Source organism: Phocoena sinus, chromosome 6 (genome assembly GCF_008692025.1).
Source record: "Phocoena sinus isolate mPhoSin1 chromosome 6, mPhoSin1.pri, whole genome shotgun sequence".
Lineage (NCBI taxonomy): Eukaryota > Metazoa > Chordata > Mammalia > Artiodactyla > Phocoenidae > Phocoena > Phocoena sinus.
Window position 1 is genome coordinate 82851203 of NC_045768.1, and position 22013 is coordinate 82873215.

The following is a 22013-nucleotide window of genomic DNA, read 5'->3' on the forward strand; positions in this document are numbered from 1 at the left end:
TCTTTGCAAGGTTCATGTAACCACACGGAAGAAGCCAGACATATAAACAATGATGACATTAAGTATTTTTTCTTATTAAAGACTGTCATGAAGTGGAGTCTTTCATATAATGCTGGTTTTGGAGGCCAATACCAGTATTTATGTGTTTGCCTTTGTTATAAAGCAAAAATCTCTCTGTATTTTAATGAATCATATTTGTATTTCACTGACTACACTAAAAAAAAAATCCCATAAACTGCTGATTATATGAATAAAAAAAAATCTATCTTCATTCCTCCCCCACATCAACACTCTTCCTATTCTCAGTGTGTCACACTTCTGTCCTCAAGCCAGACTGTCCTTTAAATAAATATTTCAGCCCAGAGTTTACTCCTTCTGCCTAGGATGCTTCTCAAAAAATTTACAGAAAAGGTATCCACCTTCCAAAAAACTACTGGGTTGGCCAAAAGTTTCGTTCGGTTTTTTCCGTAAGATGGCTCTAGTAGCACTTAGTTGTCTTTAACTTCATTCAAAACAATTTTGTTAGATTGTATGTGACAGCTGTCATATCAGTGTGCATTTTAAAAAAGACATCAAAATTGGTGAATTTCTGTGTAGCCATTTTAAAATTGAAGACGGAAGAAAAAAGCAACTTTTTCAGCATATTATGCTGTATTATTTCAAGAAAGGTAAAAACGCAACCGAAATGCAAAAAAAGATTCATGTAGCGTATGGAGAAGGTGCTGTGACTCACTTAACGTGTCAAAAGTGGTTTGCAAAGTTTCGTGCCTGAGATTTCTCGCTCGACAATGCTCCATGGTTGGGTAGACCAGTTGAAGTTGATAGTGCTCAAATCGAGACATTAACTGAGAACAAGCAACTTTATGCCACGCAGGAGATAGCCGACATACTCAAAAATATCCAAATCAAGCACTGAAAATCATTTGCACCAGCTTGGTTATGTTAATCACTTAGATGTTTGGGTTCTACCTAAGTTTAGCGAAAAAAACCTTCCTGACCTTATTTCCGCATGTGATTCTCTATAAACGTAATGAAAACATTCCGTTTTTTAAAACAAATTGTGATGAGTGATGAAAAGTGGATACTGTACAATAATGTGGCACAGAAGACATCAAGGGGCAAGTGAAATGAACCACTACCAACCACACCAAAGGCCTGTCTTCAATCCAAAGAAGGTGACGTGTATACGGTGGGATTGGAAGGGAGTACTCTATTATAAGCTCCTTCCAGAAAACCCAACGATTAATTCCAACAAGTACTGCTCCCAATTAGACCAACTGAAAGCAGCACTCGACAAAAAGCATCCAGAATTAGTCAACAGAAAATGCATAATCTTCCATTAGGATAACGCAAGACTGCATGTTTCTTTGATGACCAGGCAAAAGCTGTTACAGCTTAGCTGGGAAGTTCTGATTCATCCGCTGTATTCACCAGACATTGCACCTTTGGATTTCCATTTATTTAGGTCTTTACAAAATTCTTAATGGAAAAAATTTCAATTCCCTGGAAGACTGTAAAAGGCACCTGGAACAGTTCTTTGCTCAAAAAGATAAAAAAGTTTTGGGCTTATGAAGTTGCCTGAAAAATGGCAGAAGGTAGTGGAACAAAAGGGTGAATACATTGTTCAATGAAGTTCTTGGTGAAAATGAAAAATGTGTCTTTTATTTTTACTTAAAAACCGAAGGCACTTTTTGGCCAACCCCATATCTCATGCAAGTTTTCTCAATTTCCAAACAATGTGATATCACACTCTAATATGTATGGTAATTTTTTGTTGCTGCTGTCATTACCCACCCCCACCTTCTATTTCTGCTGAGCATAAGCCATTTGAGGATATCTTGTACGTTCTATAGGATTTAGCATGCACAAAGTGCTGCGTAAATATTCACTGAGCTTAAATCCAATTAAATTGATTGTGCTATAAGCAAAAACAATACTTTCACACTGTTTCTGAAATTTTTTAAAAATCAAACATTAATGGAAGAGTAAATTACTTTTATTGACTGATGAAAAACTAAAGTGATAGGAAGTACGAATAGTAAACAATAATCATTGAGTTGTGCTGGAATTCTATTTTTCTTCTTTTCACTTTAAGCCAAAAGGACATAAAATTATAAACCATTAGTGAGCTAACCATTTTAAGTTTCTTCAACAAAAACTGCATAGTTCAGCAGTTGCACAGCATTAAATATATACATTTTTGCAAAACCCTGAAAGTTTTAATTTTTGTGTTGACCTCAAAGGCTAATGGAATCACCTACACTGGTCGGATTCAGAGTTTCTTTTCCCTTTTCTGCCACCCTGTAAAGAAAAATAGGGTAAATTATTGAGGAAATAACATTTTGGGGGCATTTTCTTTTCAAGAATAAATGAGATCAAAGGCATATTTGACTATGAAAAGGAAGGAACTTTTCTGAGTTTGTTGCAAATTTGAATGAACATACCACTAAATTATTTTTACGTATTTTAAATAGCAATAACTGTTGTTATTTTTACAAACGGTTAAAGTAGGTTGTAGAAAACAGTTATCTATTTGAACTGGTCCGGACTTAGTCTGATCACCAGTATCTTATTTTTTAGAGCTCATTTGCACTGTACCAGATTTTTTTTTTTTAATAAAAATTTTGGTCAGGACTTCCCTGGTGGCACAGTGGTTAAGAATCCGCCTGCCAATGCAGGGTTCGATCCCTGGTCTGGGAAGATCCCACGTGCTGCAGAGCAACTAAGCCCGTGAGCCACAACTTCTGAGCCCGTGCTCTAGAGCCTGCGAGCCACACCACTGAGCCCACACGCCACAACTACTGAAGCCTACGTGCCCTAGAGCCTGCGCGCCGCAACTACTGAGCCCACACACCGCAACTACTGAGCCCACACGCTGTAACTACTGAAGCCCGCGTGCTCAAGGGCCTGTATGCCACAACTACTGAGCCTTCGGGCTGCAACTACTGAAGCCTGCGCAACTAGAACCCATGCTCCACAACAAGAGAAGCCACTGCAATGAGAAGTCTGTGCACCACAACAAAGAGTAGCCCCTGCTCGCTGCAACTAGAGAAAGCCCGTGCGCAGCAACGAAGACCCAATGCAGCCCCCCAAAAAAAAAAAAAATTGATCAAAATAAGACAATTTGCTCCATATGATCAGCAAATTTGGTGATTCACTTCATTACCCTTTTGGGTAATTCAATTTCTAATTCAAGTTCTGTATAGTTTTGTTCATATAAGACAGCATTAGAAATCTGATTTTGTTCATCAGTGGGTTGAAAAGATTATACTTTTCATATTTGCTCAGTGACATATATAAATCTGTATTTAATTTCCTCCAAATGAAATGCCATCAATGGTATTTGACTTGAGCCAAAGAAAGAGAAACGTGGCTTAAAAGACAGGAAGTATTTTTCATTAATTACTTTTAACAACATTTTCTGCCTTACTCTGATTCAAAAAGCAAAGAATCATTTTAAAAATATGGAAAGCACAAAGGTACAAAAAAATTTAATCATCCATAACTATTCTACCCTCCATTTTAACCATAAATAATGGTTTGATGCATTTATAATAATTTTATCATTTTTCTACATTTTTATAAACTATGGCAATGATACTCAAACTTGGTTAATTACTAGAATCACCTAAGTAGTAATATTTTAAAAGTTCTGATCTCTAGACTTTGTCCCAGCCTATTTACTTATGATAATTAGTAGTGGTCTGAACAATCAAAAAGTTCCCAAGAAATTCTGATGATCAGCCAAGTTTGGGAACTACTTGTCTGTGAAAGCACATTTTTTAGAGTGGTGGTTATATCAAGGGCACATGGAACCCAGACCCATTTAATAATGTTGGCAGCTTCTCTTTGTTTCACCCTTTTTCTGCCCATAACCTCCCTCTTGGTGTTCAAAAACATGTCTACAACAAACCTTCTTTAAAAAAAAAAAAAAAATCAAGTATGAGAATGCTGTTATTCAGTCCTGACCAAATAAAAGTTTTGCAAAGATTCATTCAGAGAAGAAAAAGTACGAAGAGGTTATATGAAACTTGAGATGTATAATGACAGGTGTTAAAAATAAGATTTCCTGATAGCAGGGAAATAAAAAATAAATTTACTAAAAAACTTTCTACAAGGTAGATACCCACTATACAGAGGTACCAATGTTATATAGCTTAAAACTCTTACCTTTCTTCTAAACAAGAGTTTTTTAAAAATAATAATAATTCAAAGATCCTTTTCAAAACTTCCCAGGCAAAGGGAATCTTCCTTCCTGGATTGATGACATGTCAAAGCTGGAGCTAAACAACTTTTATGTTCTCTAGGCCACCAGTGGTGGCTTTCGAACTTTTTTGACTATGACCCCCACATCAATTAACTCATTTTATATCATGACATAGACACACATACATATGTATATACAAATATATGTGTTTGTGTATATTCACAAATATACATATACACATATATTGAAACAAAGCCCTGATATTGTTTACTGCTTCACCCAGAAAAAAATGCTGAATGCCATCTTGTAAATGCAGACGAAATGACAGAATTAGAAAAATCACTATTTTGCAACTACCAAAATAATAACTGATAAAAATATCTTTAATCTGGATGCTAAAATCATTGGGTAAAAAGAAAAGGATATACAATCTCAAACTATAACTTCACATATTATTTATTAATTACAAAAGGGAAAGGATATCTTTACAATGAAGATATCTAGGAGAGACTGCTGTACCCAAGTGATCAAACTTATTATATAATGGGATAAATGTCATTATGTACCTTCCCTCGATAAGGTTCACTGGCACATATCTCACATCATCTATGTAGTACCAAAGGTCTTTTTGAGTTACTTTAGTTATTGCTGTATATACCAATGTCTAGAATAAACTTAACATTTTCTATGATGTAAATTATATAACCAATAATAACAAAATCATCAATATGTTTGGTGAATAAATTTTGGCCTAAGAATAAAATAGTACCTTTATTCTCACATGTATATACCTATTCCAAATGTATTATCTGTGATGAAAACACTTTCATAATTATAAAAGCATACCTGATATTTGGCTAATTCTGCTTGTAATACTTTCACTTTAGATCTTTCTTGTTCTAACGCAGCATGAAGTGAAGTTACCTATAACCAAATATTCAATAAAAAAAGACTTTTTTGGGTCTTTTTTGGTAAATACTCTTAATTGTCATTCACAATGATGATTTTTGACTATGAGATTAATGAGCATTAGAAGAGAACCTCTCTCCTCACAAACAATTTCAATTAGGCATTTTATTCAGCTGTATATTAAAGATACATAGGGCAAGCTCACTGTTCTAAGACAAGACCAAAGAATAAGGATGGGAAGGGGAGAAAATCAAGTCCATGAACAGGATAAGTTCTGTCTGTCCTTTCTATCTCTATATTCAGCCCACATCAACTAAAATACAACCTTATCTTCCCCTATTCTTTAGGACATACATACCTCCCTAAGTTCAGTAAACAGAATTTTCAATCATTTGCTATTACATAATAATAATGAAGTATGGTTTGCAGTATTGATGGGCTGTGTTTTTGTTTAGTCAAGTTTCATAATTCAGGACTAAAGAACAGCTTAATATAACCAGTCCTATATATAGTTTTTCTTACCTGTATCGTTAGCTCATTCTTGATACTTTGTGATTCATCAACTTGCAGAAGTATTTCTGCTTTATCTTTCACTGACAAAAAAGGAAAAACAGCAGTATAATCTTTTCAATCACTCAGATACTTTAACAATACTTTTACTGAACCAAGACAGCAATACAGTCAGGCAAAGATTAATTGTCCTCATACTTAATGTATTCCTTGACCCTATATATACCTCTTAATTTTCACTGGTAAATTCTGATCGTTATTATCACCACAGCAGCTTTTATTGGAAATTCTACATTTCTGTGGTGTTAAAATATTAATTGTACAGATATGACAATTGTCATAAGATTAATTTTTTCCATTTATACTAAAAAGGACAAGGACAGAGAAAATAAAATATTTCACATAGGGAAAAAAACTTTAAAATGCCTCGACTAATCTTAAAGCAAGATTTTAAAAACAATGTAGAGTGTTTTTGTTTGTTTTGTTAAATTGTCAAGGTGTGCATATCATAAGGTCCACAAGAATTATTTTTATATGACTTTTCATACCATTAAAGCACTATCCAATAAGTGTTAGCTCATATGAGCACAGTAATCATATAACATCTGTGGTCTCAGAACTGTTCATTCGTCTAGAGGTTTTTCCCTCTTTGGGGAAGCAAGAGATCTGTTCTTTGGCCTCTGTGTTCCCTAGGCTTTAAAAATTTCCACATGGCTGACAATTTACTTAACCTATGGTAAAGGATAATACATGAAAAACTAATTCTTCAACTTTGAAAAGCTAGGAGAGACTGAAGAGGTAAAACTAATAAAATGAGTAAAGGAGGAAATGTCCAAATATATAAGAGTACTGATATCACCAGAGCTCCACCAATATAACTCTGTCATTCAAATTTATTTTTCATAGTTTAATATGATATGCACTAAGGTGAGATGCTGTCTCAAGAAACAAATCACAGTCCCTTAAGAATCAACTTGGGAACTTTTACAAATTATACTTTCTACTCCTCCATCCTCAGAATTAAACACACTCACTGAGAACTAGTGATTTTTAACAATTATGTAATATTTTAACTACAGTCAATTTTCCTATAATGCTGTTTTGTGTTTCAAAGAGATTGATACATCAGGGAACAACATGAACATAACATGAATTGTGTACTTAATGCTTAAGCACAATTTCATGAACAAAGAAAACTGCACCCACTCACACACTTCAAATATCTACCAGCTATTTCAGTGCACTGTGTCAAGAACCACACCAAGTTTCCATCCTTCCATCACTTAACAGTTAACACACACAAGCTGCAACCCTTCTGAAACCTACTTCTACAGCAAACTTTAGGTTGTCTTCAAAGTTAAGTGCCATATTTATTATAGTATTTATGTATTCAACCATTTTAACATGTATAAAACTGTTACTGTTATAGGTTCCCTTTTTTTTTTAATGTGTCACTGATGAAATTTTTGAGTATTGTATGCTCCTAACTCCATTTTCCCCATAAACTTTGTGGTTTTAACTGTATGATTTTATAGAGATTAGTGATTTTTAGGAACACATGTTGTACTGTAACATAACTGACTGTATTTGCATTTATATTACAAATGCTAGAGTTTGTAAACTCTAACGTACTGTATTTTTCATGTCATGGTCCTGTATAAAATTGTTCTACTTGGACTACTTATAGTACGGAGTATGGACACTGATATGATTTACTGGTAGCCATTTTTAATCTATTTTTTAAATTTTATTTATTTTATTTATTTATTTTTGGCTGTGTTGGGTCTTTGTTGCTGCGCGCAGGCTTTCTCTAGTTGCTGCAAGCGGGGGCTACTCTTCGTTGCCGTGCGCAGGCTTCTCACTGCAGTGGCTTCTCCACTGCAGAGCATGGGCTCTAGGCACACGGGCTTCAGTAGTTGTGGCACATGGGCTTAGTTGCTCTGCGGCATGGGGGATTTTCCTGGACCAGGGATTGAAACTGTGTCCCCTGCATTGGCAGGAGGATTCTTAACCACTGTGCCACCAGGTAAGCCCCTTCAATCTATTTTTGAGAGTAAGTTTTTATCAGTTAATTTTCTCACTTTTCACAAACGTTTCCTTAAGGAATATTACTTTATTTTTAGGTATTTAAAAACCATACATCCAATGTTCAATGATACCCTTACTTTCTTCAATTAGAAATACATCTTGTAGGGCTTCCCTGGTGGCGCAGTGGTTGAGAGTCCGCCTGCCGATGCAGGGGACACGGGTTCGTGCCCTGGTCCGGGAAGATCCCACATGGCTCAGAGTGGCTGGACCCGTGAGCCATGGCTGCTGAGCCTGCGCGTCCGGAGCCTGTGCTCCGCAATGGGAGAGGCCACAGCGGTGAGGGGCCCGCGTACCGCAAAAAAAAAAAAAAAAACAAAAAAAATAAAAAAAAAAAAAAAAAAAGAAATACATCTTGTAAACAATTATTTTCATAATTTTATTCATTAAATGATCCACATGGAGCTCAGTGACATGCATATCTAAATTAATCTCAGGACACTGATATCTAATTGTTCAAATAATGCCTTTTCCCATTATTATTTAACTTCTATTTTATCATAGTTAAGCTTGTAACAGTTAAGTTATATTATAAAAGTCGTAAAGTTATAAAAAGTATTTACTCTACTTCAAGACTATATATTCTGTTCAGCTGGACATGATTTCTGGTTTTTGATAACTGTTATTTAATAGTTTAAATATTTGGTTGGACAATTCCACTCCCAGTATCTTCATATTTGAAACAATTTAGGGTATCTTGTTTACTTATCCTTTAAGGTGAGCTTCATAATTTCTCAAGTGCTATACAGTACTCACAGGAGCTATATGTGGGATTTCATTAACATTTGTTAACAAGGGAAATTGTTGATTACACTTAATTTTGTCTATTCAGAAGACTTTCTCATTTATTCATGTCTTTCTCTATGTCTCTTTTATGGTTCATTTTCTTTTGCAAATTTAATACATGCTTCCCTTTCTGTTATTAATGGAAAATTTTCAGAGAGCTTTCAAGGTTAGCATCACTAGGTATTCATATTCAGGAATGCAACTGATTTGGGTAGTTTCATATAACATCAACTTTACTAATGTTATTATCTCTAATCTTTTTTGATTGATTTCCTTGGCTTCCTGCTGGTAATCTACTGCCAAATGTTTAGAGTGGCAGCAAAAGTATGAAGAGTTGGGGCTGGTGGGGGTGGGGGCGGGGGTCGGGGGGTGGTAGGAGGGGTACAAGGAAAACCTAAAATCGTGACAGGCCTTCTCCTCTAATAATTAATAAACAGAATCTTAAGCAAATGTTTTCTTGTTTTGCCTCTAAATGTACTCCAATAATTCATAAGAATTGAAATTTCAGGAGTTTCTTAGCTGAATAGTTGTAAACTTGTGTAATACTAAGGTGCTGCAAAGGAGACTTGTAATAATAAAATTATCGTCAATAATCCAGTTTGTATCCTTTTGGGAAACCTTTTTATTTTGTTGAATTAATAAATCATATATCTTGAAAAGTTATCTTCAAATATTTTTAAGATTAACTTTTAATTCTAAAAACACAGAAATCACTTACTTTCACCTTCCTGAAGCATTTTCAATAACTGTGCATTTCTTGCCTTTACTTCTTTATACTTTGCCTAATAATCAAGGAAAAAAGATTTAATTTTTTAAAAGTAAATGATATAATTAACGATTTACTACCAGTTTATGGAGCTTGCTCAAAGACATAAATTACTTCTGAAAGAAAAAAGATGGAGGAAAATGTATTCACAACTATCTACTACTTAATTAAATCCCTCGTATAATAATACAAATCAATATTATAGGTGACTGTATTTAAGAAGAGTAGAGTAAAAGTGGAGAAAACTCAGAATAAAACTAAATTTTCCTGAAGAGTCTTTCTCTTTTCTTCCTCAAATAAAATCCTTATACAATTCAAAATAATTATATGAAAACAAAAAGAAAAATGATTCATAGTTCTATACCAGTACTATACTAGAACTCTCTGTATCTGTTCTTTATCGGCCACTGTCCAATATGTGGCTGCTAACTACTGGAAACGTGGCCAGTGTTACTGAGAAAATGACTTTCAACTGTATTTAGTTTTATTTAATTACAATTTTTATTTTATTTAATTTTTATATATAAAAATTTAACTTTTATGTATTTAAAACCCATGTAGTGTATTAATTTTACACCATGTGTAGTAGTTACTGTACAGCACAGTTTTATATTTGCTCAGTTAAGGCTTTACTAATCTTTTGTTATTTCATTAACTAAATATTTTTAAAGTAATTTTTGAATTACTTACATTTTGGCTGAAATGAATTAGTAATTTACTGAAGTATCTTTCAGTTATTTTTCAACTTAAAAAAATGGCTTAGCTTCTTTTCAAACTACATGAATGACACAATTATACATTATAAACAATTTTGGAATTGTGTTCCCACATTAACATCCATATTCCAGGGAATTTTTCCCCTACACTACTCTTATTCAACCTGTCTTATAGCACACACTGAAGTATTTATAAATATTTAATACATTAGAGAAAACAATATATTTAGTAACTATAGAAATACAAGAGGTCAGGGAAAGAAAACAGATCAATATAAGAAATTTGTCATTTCTTCTCTCAACATGTACACAGATATGTACAGCAGTTACCAGATTCAAAAATCTTTCTTGTAAAACAAAGTTGATGTATTTTAAATTAAGTCCAATAGATGACTTTTACTAAATACTCTGTCCAGTAAATTGCTGAGGATAAATCAATAATGTTACTGAGTAATACTGCAGACAATACATTGAATGGAAGAAGTAAACATAAAAGGGAGTAGGACTTTTGAGAAGCTAAGTAATGAAAGAGGGAGATAAGTCAGATGGAAACATAAAAATATGAAGGGGAAAAACAAATACAGTCAACTACAACTATACTCACTATGAATACAGAAATATATCTACTGGGAATATGAAACTGTATCCACTATAAAATTCTCACTTTCAGGGTTTCGATCAATGTTAATACCTCATCAAACTCTAGCTCAAGCCTTTTCTCCAAGGTTCAGATCAGTGTATATGGAAGCATGTCTTTAGTCTTCAAGGCCTAAAGCCAGCTCATAAAGCAAAAATTGCAAATGAACAAAATTACCCCTGAATATTCTTTATACTGCGATAAAAATAACATATAGTTTTGCATTTACAATCCTGAAGAGTAAATGTATCTATGAAAACATAAGAGTATAAAATCCTAGTACTGTGCAATTTATAATAAAGAACATATGAAATATACAGTGCCCTCATTAGTATTTTTAACTTCATGAAAAAGAGAACACACAGTTAAACGCACGTATGGTGTGACTCCAATGTGTCCAACACAGATGTTCAACATCCTGAACATCTATGCCTGCATCCACAGCCATTTCAAACTCAACATGTCCAAAACGAGATCTATTAGTTCCGTTTCCCCAAACCAGTTCAAAATGTGTTCTTCCTCTTACACTCAGTACCTGTTAATTTTGTTACCAGACAGTCTTCACTCCAGGCCTCAGCTATATGCATTATCTTCCACAAAAAAATTCTCATGTCACTTCCCTTCTAAAGCCTTCACTGCCCTCTCCATGTCTAAAATGCAAATGCCTTCAAATACTGACCTCAACTAACACCCCCAATCTCACCTTCTACAACTTTGCATTTCTCTAAACGTCAGTATCAATGCATTTCCTACCATTCTCATGCCTTGTATGCACTGTTCTATCTGGAAAAATTATCTTTTTTTTGGTGAAACCTTTACCAAGTTTCAATAGCAGCAACGGATTTATTCCTGTTCTGGGCTTCTGGAGCACTCTGTCAGATCTCAATCACAAATTCTACATTGTACTGCAATTATTTACATGATTACCTTCTCCATTAGACTATGAGCTTCTTACTAACTCATCTTTGTATTCACTGTGCCTAACACATGGTAAATGCTCAAAAAAAGCAAAAGAAAATATAAATGACAAAGAAAAAACTAAGGCAGAAGTGGGTGCAGCTCAAAAAGGTTTTAACAGGGATAATTCTTAAAGGCATGAGTAGACGAGGAAGGGAAATATAAGAACCAGCAGGGCTGGAACTTGACTCTTTTTCACTATTACATACACAGGGTCTAGAAAAGCACCTGGCCTATTACAGGCATTCAACAAATAATTGTTCAAAAGTAATTAGTTCAAAAATAATTAGTTCAAAAAGAGAATGATACTTGAGATGAATAAGAGATTTTTTTAAAAGCCTAAGAAAGGAGGAGAGTAATAGGTTTGTGGTTAAAAAAAACTTGTATAAATGACAAGTGTTGGCAAGGATATGAAGAAATTGGTACCCTTGTTCATTGCTGGTGGAAATGTAACATGGTGCAGCTGCTATGGAAAACAGTTTGATGGTTCCTTAAAAAGTTAAACATAGAATTACCATATGATCCAGAAATTCCACTCTTAGGTATATACGAACAGAACTGAAAGCAGGGACTCAGATACTTGTACACCAATGTTCATAGCTGTATTATTCACAATAGCCAAAAGGTGGAAACAGTGCAAGTGTCCATCAACAGACTAATAAACAAAAAATATGGTATATACATACAGTGGAGTATTATTCAGCCATAAAAAGGAATTAAGTTCTGATACGTGCTACAACATGGATATGCATGCTGAAAATATGCCAAGTGAAATAAGGCAGACACAAAAGGACAAATATCATGATTCCACTTATAGGAAGTACCTAGAATAGGCAAATTTACAGAGATTAGAGATTATCAAGGATTGCAGTAGAAGGGGAAATAGGGAGTTTAATGGGTACAGAGTTTCTGTTTGGGATGATGAAAAAGTTCTGGAAATAGTGGTGATGGTTACACAACACTGAGAAAGTACTTAATGCCACTGAATTGTACACTTAAAAACGGTTAAAATGGCAAATTTAATGTTATATGTATTTTACTATGATAAAAATATACTATCATTCAGATTATATATAATTAATGCACTAAAAAACCTAAATAGCAGAAATATTATTTCTATCAATCAAATATTAAACATATTTCAATATAATAAAAACAGAAAATGTACAAATTTATAGAATTAGTTTACAACAGTAAATATATACAAACCTCCCACTGAGTGATCACATTTTTCAGCTTCTGGATTTCAGCATCTTTTCTTTCAAGTTCCAACTTTAGTCTTTCAATTCTTCCATCTTTTAGAACTACTTCCTAAAGGAGGAAAACATTTTAGAACAAAGACAGTTCTGCCAATTCTGATTTACAATATCCTTTTTGAAAGGTTTAAGAGGAAAAAAAAGTCCCAATTTTAATTCATTTTCGAAAGCAACCTAAACTGTTGAATACATTTCCACTTGTACTCAATTTTATAAATGTAATTATGTACAGTACAAGCAAGTAAGATATTTATGCCTAATCTCAAACTACAAACGTAACCTAGAACAATATCAGGGCTTTGAAATGATATTTCCATCCTGGAATAAACATACTAAAGTGGTCTCTGACAAGTTGTTATTAGTCTATCTTAACAACCTAAAAGACTTATGAGAAAAATACAAAATAACTTATGAGAAACTTATGAGAAAAATACAAAATAAATAATACAAAAAACCAAAAATAGGGCTTCCCTGGTGGCACAGAGGTTGAGAGTCCACCTGCTGATGCAGGGGACACGGGTTCGTGCCTGGGTCCAGGAGGATCCCACATGCCACGGAGTGGCTGGGCCCGTGAGCCATGGCCGCTGAGCCTGTGCGTCCGGAGCCTGTGCTCCGCAACGGGAGAGGCTAAAACAGTGAGAGGCCCGCGTACCGCAAAAAAAAAATAAAATAAAAAAATAAAAATAAAACAAAAAGTTTTTCTCTATATTAGCAATTAACACATAGAAGATATAACTAGAAAAAACATTTTCTCCAGACAGCAATAAAAAATATCCCCAAGAATAAGATTCAGTAATTTTCAGGATCAATAAATGATAAAATATTGAAAAGGACAGAACAAAGCGTGTTTTTAGATAGGAAAACTAAGTACTACTAAATATTAATTTGTACATTCAACAGAAATTTCAATAGAGTTTTGTTCTTTGGAACTTAGCGAGATAGTCAAAACTTCACCTGGGAGAATACAGGATAGAAACAAAAAGTTAATGCAGTAGAATTTGCCTACCAGATAATTATATATTATACAGCAAAAATAATTAAAACAACATGTCATGGCACCTATGTTGACACAGCAATGTAACAGAAAAGAAAGTCCAGAAAGAGATTTAAGACACAAGAATTTATTATAATATAACTAACTATGGTATTTTAAAGAAGTGAGAAAAGGCTGAATTACACAATAATGGTAGTATATGGGACAAATGGCTAACTGGAAAAATCAAGTTAAATGCCTGCCATCTTGTAACATACACCAAAATAAATAAATTTAAATGCAAAAAAATCAACCCAAAGTCATACTTTTCATAAGAATATATATTGGTTCTCTATATCTAATGAGTAATGTGGTGACAATTTTATTCCAAAAATACTCACTGAGCACCTATGCTGGGTGCTGGGTGTACAATGGTGAACAGAACTGAAAAGATTCTTGCCCTCATGGGATTTGTCTGGTGGAGGAGGTAGATATTACATAAAGAAATGCTGCAATTAGAAACCAAGGTTTAAGCAATGACGAAAAGAAACACAGTGCTATAAAGGGAATAATGTGGATTATTCCCTGGTGGATCAGGGAAGCTCTGAGGCCATGACCCTTAAGATGAACCTTGAGTGACTGGGTAGGAAATGGCTAAGTAAAAAGTGGAGGGAGATAAGAGCTTTCCAGGTAGAAAGAACAGTAGGTATAAAGGCCCTGAGGCAGGAAAGAGCCTACAGAATTTGAAGGATATTAAAGACGCAAGCCCGGTTGGAGATTAGTGAAGAAGATGATAGTGTAAGATGATTATGGAAGAAAAAATTTGGATCAAAATTAGAAATATATATACTATCATAATGGCCCAAAAATCTCATTTCCGGGAATTTATCTTAAATAGATATGCGAGGGGGGAGTATCTATGAAAGTGTTCACTGCTGTTACAACAAAAAATTGGACATCAATTTAAATGCCCAACAATAAGGATATAGGCTAAATATATGACAAATTTACAAACTGAAAACTCTGAAATCACTAAAAATGATGATACAACCATAAAACACATCTGTATGATCTCAAAATTGTAATACTATATACAAAGAAAAAATCCTGGAAGGACATACATCAACATTTTAATAACTCTCTTTAGAATTATTATGGAAGATTTCACTTTATTGTTTAAAAATTTCCTTTCATCAAAATTGTTTTATACTGAGTATATAATCATTGAATAATATAAAATAGTATTTTAACTAAAAAAAACACTTAAGTATTAAAATAAACTCTTTATAATATTACTAGCTAACATCTTTGAATAGGAAAGCTCTTCTGAACATAGTATGAAAGGGAGAAAACAAAAAGAAAAAGACTGATAGATTTAACTTGATGAAAAATCTCCAGAAACACTGAAACAAAATCAAAAGGTAAATGAAAAAAACTAGAAAAAACAGTTGCACCTATATGCAGGCATATGACCAATAAAAATTCAAAAAGTGTGCAACCTCAGTAGTAAGCAATGTTATATCAAACTGGTATATTTAAATTTTTTCCTCATGGGCTTCCCTGGTGGCGCAGTGGTTGAGAGTCCGCCTGCCAATGCAGGGGACACGGGTTTGTGCCCCGGTCCGGGAAGATCCCACATGCCGCGGAGTGGCTGGGCCCGTGAGCCATGGCCGCTGAGCCTGCGCGTCCAGAGCCTATGCTCCGCAACGGGAGAGGCCACAACAATGAGAGGCCCACGTACCGCAAAAAAAAAAAAAAAAAATTTCCTCAGTGTGGGTAACTGAAATCAATTTAGCTATAAACATTATTATTTAATGTAAAAACATTACAGTTGACCCTTGGACAATGTTGGGGTTAGGGACGCCAACCCTCTGAGAAATCAAAAATACACATAGTCAGGGACTTCCCTGGCGGTCCAGTGGTTAAGAGTCCGCCTTCCAATGCAGGGGACGCGGGTTTGATCCCTGGTTGGGGAACTAAGATCCCACATGCTGTGGGGCAAGAGCCCGCATGCCGCAGCTAAGATGTGATGCAGCCAAAAAAAAAAAATACACATAGTCGTATATAGTCAGCCTTCTGTATATGCGGCTCCTCTGCATCCGCAGATTCAACCAACCTCGACTGAAAAAAATCCATGTATAAGTAAACCCAAGCAGTTCAAACCTGTGTTGTTCAAGGGTCAATGTATTACTTAATGATCTGAATTGCTCACCATCTCTGTATTTAACTGAAAAGTGGTCCATGTAAGTTTCTACATTATTGGGGAAAAAGTGTAAATCCATAGAAAAGTAGGACCACAACGAAGTATCAATGGTAGTTTTCTCCAAGTGAATGAGATTAGGGTCAAGTTTTTTCCACTGCATCTGCAAATTGGGGATCATAAAGGTGCCTATCAACTTCACAGTTAACTGTGAGAACTGAATGAAATAATTATTTTAAGTACTTAATAGAATATCTGGTAAATATATACTAAGCCCTCAAGTATTTTTGCCACTATTAAAATTTCTTCACTTATCAGTTATTTCCAGAATTTCTACAACAAACATCACTTTTTAAAACAAAATCATATTGTTTTAATGTATACCCATTTTTATGAAGTCCTATATTTCATTAAATAAATTTTAAACTTATCTTCTAAGTAGAAGACATTATACTAAAATGAAGATAAAAGGGTCTATAAGTCTATGTCCACAAGGGATTTGTAATCTATCAAAAATAATAAAAATGTGCTGTGTGAAATGTGCCATAAGAAAAACAAAATGCTATGAGGTATAGAAAAAGAAGGAAAGATCATATCCAGGTTTTCTGTGTTTGGGATTGGGATAGGGCAATGAGAGAGCTTCAGGGAGGAGACGGCATGTGAAATGAACCTTGAGCAAAGCTGGGAAGGATCCAGCGCTGTGATAGGAGTGCTCTGCTCTAGCTAGGAGAAAAAACTGGAAAGAGTACAGCTGAAGTTACTTAGGCCAAAGCTACACTGTAGAACAATGCTTTCAAACTTACTGGACAGTGACCCATGTTAAGGAATGTTTTATATCGTGACCCAGAATGCACATACATGTCAGTGTATGTATGTAGTGTATGTATGTATTTGTATGTTTTATATATATATATATATATATATATATATATATACACAGAAACAAATTTCATAAAATACGAACAGATGTCATATATGCTGACAACTTTTTTTTTTGGTTAGTGCTGGTAGCAATCTACTAAATTGATTTCAGGACTGGTTAAGTGGGTTGGGACTCTCAGTTTGAAAAGCTTGAGGGCTTTAAATGTCAGGTCGAGGACATCTGCACTTGATTCAACAGACACTGAAGCTTAGGGACATGGTGTGGCAGGATGGAAGTCTTGCTTTTCAAAAAGTCATCTGTTCAGACTTCTCTGGCGGTCCAGTGGTTAAGACTCCACGCTTCCAGTGCAGGGGGCACAGGTTCGATCCCTGGTCAGGGAACTAAGATCCCACGTGCCGTGTGGTGCGGCCAAAAATTTTTTTTAAAAGTCATCTGTTAGCAATGTATAAGATAAATTACCTAGAATTATAAGGCAGGATGCAGAAAGACTTATTAGGTTACTGAAATAATACCAGTAAAAGATAATGAGAGCCAAAAAAAAAAAAGATAATGAGAGTCTAAACTAGAGAAATGTTAATAAGAATGGAAGAGAAGATAGATCTGAGAACTATTTCAAAGATTAAAAACTCCCAAACTTTGAAAAACAGAAAAGTGAAACAGGAGGTTCAGAGTCTGAATATCTGGATAAAATGATAAAACCAAAAACAGAAATGAGGAAGTCAAGCCAAACGCTTGGTTTGGAGAGTAAATGATGACCTCGAGTTTGGACATAGTGAGTATAAGGTATCCACAGAACAAGAGTGAAATATGCCACAAAGACAATTGATAAAACAGAGCCCCGAAGGCCATTAGAGGGAATGCCAGTGAAGCTGTGGAAAAGTTAGTAAACTCATATCCTGCTGCTAGAAGACAATGTTGGTAACACATCAAGAGCAACACAGATGTTTACATGCTTTGATGCAATTACTTTTTTTTTTTTTTTTTTTTGCGGTATGCAGGCCTCTCACTGTTGTGGCCTCTCCCGTTGCGGAGCATAGGCTCCGGACGCGCAGGCTCAGTGGCCATGGCTCACTGGCCTAGCTGCTCCACGGCATGTGGGATCTTCCCGGACCAGGGCATGAACCCGTGTCCCCTGCATCAGCAGGCGGACTCTCAACCACTGCACCACCAGGGAAGCCCTGGTGACTTGCTTTTTTCATTAAAGATTATGTTTTTGATATTCATCCATGTTGCTATGTATTGCTGTAGCTCATTCATTTCTCCTACTGATTTTGTTGTCACAAACAACTGAGTTTGAATCATTCTTGTTGAAGATGTCTTCAGGGTTTAATCTAACGTAGAATTTCTAAAACACAGTCTCCCCATCATCTTCAACTTTAAAAGTTAATGCCAAATTGTTCTCCAAAATGGTCATACCAAATTACATTACCACTAGTAATTTGTTACTGTTGTTCTACATCCTTACCATATGGCATATTGTCCAATTCCTATCACTAGTCTTCACCTTCCTTCCGTTTTTCCTAGGCACTGCAGTGAAATTAGTATTACCATATAGAACTTTGTCCTCTGCTCAAAAACTCTTTATTATCTCCTGACTAAATCATAAATCAGGCTTTTAAGTCCTCCACAATCCCTCCAAACCCACTATGCCAAATTTATACTATGCTCCTCTTTGAATTTTGTCTTAATTAAACTGGTTTATTCTTCACTGCCTCCATTCTTTTACTCTGACATTCCAGTTTCTTCTCCCTCACTTCTTCATGTTCAAATTCTACTGTCCCTTAAATTCCAATTCAAAAGCTATTTTCCGACTTCCCTGGTGGTCCAGTGGTTAAGATTCCACTCTTCCAATGCAGGGGTCCCAGGTTCGACCCCTGGTCAGGGAAATAGATCCTGCATGCTGCAACTAAGAGTCTACATGCCACAACTAAAAGAGCCCGCATGCTGCAACTAAAGATCTCACATGCTGCAACTAAGATCCCACACACCACAACTAAGACCTGGCACAGCCAAATAAATAAATAAATAATTTTAAAAAGCCCACAAAAACCAAAAGCTATTTTCTCCTAAGAAAGCCATCTCTCATCTCCATTCCTATGAATTACCTTTTTTGGATCTACCACTTTCCACCTTGTACAAAAACAATTATCAAGTGCATGCTGTGTACAACATGCTCTGCTAAACATTTTACATCATAATCGCTAATTTTCATAATAACAGTGCCTGAAAGGCAGGTAATTTCATTCCAATGTAACACAGCTGATAAGCTGCAGTGCTATATTTTGTGTTATTAGGTTTGATTTCAAAGACTGTTCTCTTTCTACTATACTGCACTGTCACTTTGGTTTTAAAATATCATTAACATTACTTAATAATTTAATTAAACTTATGTGTACCCAACTTTGCCCTACAAAAGATCTGAAACATCTAATTATTTGCTCAAGTATATTAATATCATTCTTACTATCCAACAATGATCTGAGATGACTCAGAAAAATAAGAAGATACAAACCACAACGGGGAAAATCATAATCAATGTAAAAAGAGGAAACAAATAGGCTAACTATAAATGTTAACACAGTTGCTTGCACTGTACATAAAATTTGACAGTCAAGACAAGACAGGAAAACACAAAATTTAATTCAATGCCAGAAAGGAAGAAGCTCACAAGTACCTCAGGGCAGGCAAGGATTTCCCGTACTAAGTTGAAAATAGATTTTCATGTGGTATAGTGTTTTTAGAAAGCAATATTATTGCTGCATTGGAGTGACACGTTCTTAAGAGTCTGGCTTCTTTTGTGTCCTATATAACACAACACAGCAGTGTTTAATTTGTTGAATGACTGACCAGTAAGTATTGGAGGTCAATATAAGGTAAAGAACAGATTCACAGTTTAAGAGGAAGTAAAAGAGAAGACTGGTGGTTGTGGTGAGAACAATAAATGCAGACTTAGAGGTCTCTATAGGATAATATCTTTTCTTTCTGTATTTCTCCAAACAATATTTTAAAATGTGAATACCATTCTTAGCTTGTGAGCCTTACAAAAACAGACTGCTAAAAAAAACAAAACAAAACAAAACAGACTGCTGACCAGCCATAGTTTGCAACCCCTGGTCTGCAGGATAAAATTCTAACTTCTTAGTTTCACATAAAGACCTTTATAATCTAAATCCAATCTATTTCTCTAGTCATGTTATCCCACACTCACTTAAGTCTATACTTCTTAGATGCAGAATTTTTCAGTTTCCTGAATATTAAGTCTCAGGCTTTTCATAGCTCTGGGCCATTGCTCTTGCAGCTCCCTTAGGTTTTCTCCATTTCTCAGTTTATACAGTTATTCACCATTCAAAATCCATCCCAAATGTCACTTATTTATACACCTTTCCCAATTCACCCAAGGAGTGATCTATTACCTTTTCTATTCAAAAACCTCTTTTTTATTGTTCTTATCTCTCTTAAAGCCTTCATCATGCTGAATGATATTTTTCCAGTCTCCCTCCTATCCCCACTACTCTGTCTAAGGCATGGATGGTCTTATCCATCTTGATATTCCCACTCCCCTACATTGGTGCGTAACAATACCTAGCATTATAGCACATGCTCAATAAATATTTATCAACTAAAGAAGTCTTCATACTTTTTAATATAAGTATCTATGTGTAATAATGACTAAGATAATATCCTAAAACTGTAACTTTATACAATCATAATTGAGTTCCACTGCTTAGGTTTTTTAAAAAAGAAAAATAATTTCACTGTGATTTTAAGAGAATTTTCTATTTTACATGCCTGGTTGTGTTCATGAGCTGTGCAATTATCTGTTCCATTATATTCTGTAAGCTGTTCTCTTCTTTTTTCTCTAATAAGAATTTTATGAACATCATCTTCCAGTCTATTGAAGAATCCTCCATCATGTGATAAAGTCTGAGAAGAACCCAATTCCTGTCAAAAATGAATTAAGATTTACTATCAATCAACACAAAAGTGCATGCATGCATTTAATAAACCTGGTCAGCCACTAGAAGGATAGAGAATGAAAAAAAAATAACATAGAGACAATCAACCATCTGATTCTTCTCTATCTCCAGAAGATAACCAGTAGAGATACATTTGCAAATGTCCTTTTCTTTACTTCATATTTTTTGAGTTGGGTATTGCTTGATTTTTAAATTATTTTTTATCCATGTACCATACAATTTACCCATTTAATCTGCACATTTAAATGGTTTTTAATATATTCACAGAGTTGTACAACCATAACCCATTTATAAAGTTACACCAAGCCCAAAAAGAAACCCAGAACTTATTAGCATCATTTCCCATTCCCTCCTAATCCCTCCCCTCAGCTGTTCCCTAGGCAACACTAATCTACTTTCTGTCTGTATAGATTTGGCTATTCTGGACATCTGATATAAATGGAATCATACCGTATAAGGTCTTTTGTGACTGGCTTCTTTCACTTTGCAAAATATTTTCAAGATTCATCCATATTATAGCATCTATCAGCACTTCATTCCTTATTGCCAAATAATATCCCACTGATGGATACACCATATTTTATTTCTCAATTCATCAGTTGATGGACATTTGAGCTGTTTCTACCTTTTGGTTATTATGAATAATGCTCCGGTAAACATTCATGCAACAAGTTTTTGTGTGGACATGTTTTCAGTTCTCTTGGGTATATACCTGGAAGTAGAATTGCTGGGACATATGGTAACTCTATGTGTAACCTTTTGAAAAATTGCCAGATAGTTTTCCAAAGTGACCATACTATTTTACAACTTGATAATGTATTCAGTGTATGAGGCTTCTAATTTCTCCACATTCTCACCAACACTTGTTATTATACATCTTTTCAAATTATAAACACCCTAGTGGGTGTGAAGTGGGTGTGAAAGAGATTCATTGTGGTTTTGAATTGCATTTACCTGATGGCTAATGGTGCTAAGCATCTTTTCATGTGCTTATTGGACATCTGTATATCTTTGTGAAAAAATGTTTATTCAGATAGCTTGCCCAATTTTTTTGTTATTTTTTTGTTTTTTAAACTACATGTGAATTTATTATTAAAAAAATTTTTTTTGGCTGCACCACACAGCACATGCAATCTTAGTTCCCCAACCAC

At 34.8% G+C, this 22013-nt stretch overlaps 1 protein-coding gene across 3 annotated transcripts in view; it reads right to left on the bottom strand.

The window, feature by feature from the left end:
- Positions 1-1973: 1973 nt before the first annotated feature.
- GKAP1 (G kinase anchoring protein 1) overlaps positions 1974-22013 on the bottom strand; it is an 81954-nt gene continuing 61914 nt past the window's right edge. Inside the window, exons 8-13 of one of the 3 annotated variants that reach the window (XM_032636227.1) lie at positions 20675-20827; positions 12783-12884; positions 9216-9279; positions 5639-5709; positions 5054-5131; positions 1974-2301 (exon numbers count right to left, since the gene is read on the bottom strand). In XM_032636227.1, coding sequence (XP_032492118.1) covers positions 2254-2301; positions 5054-5131; positions 5639-5709; positions 9216-9279; positions 12783-12884; positions 20675-20827 — 516 coding nt within the window. In that variant the 3' untranslated portion in view covers positions 1974-2253. The remainder of the gene's footprint in view (positions 2302-5053; positions 5132-5638; positions 5710-9215; positions 9280-12782; positions 12885-20674; positions 20828-22013) is intronic. The other 2 variants (XM_032636229.1, XM_032636228.1) reach the window with 2 other exon arrangements.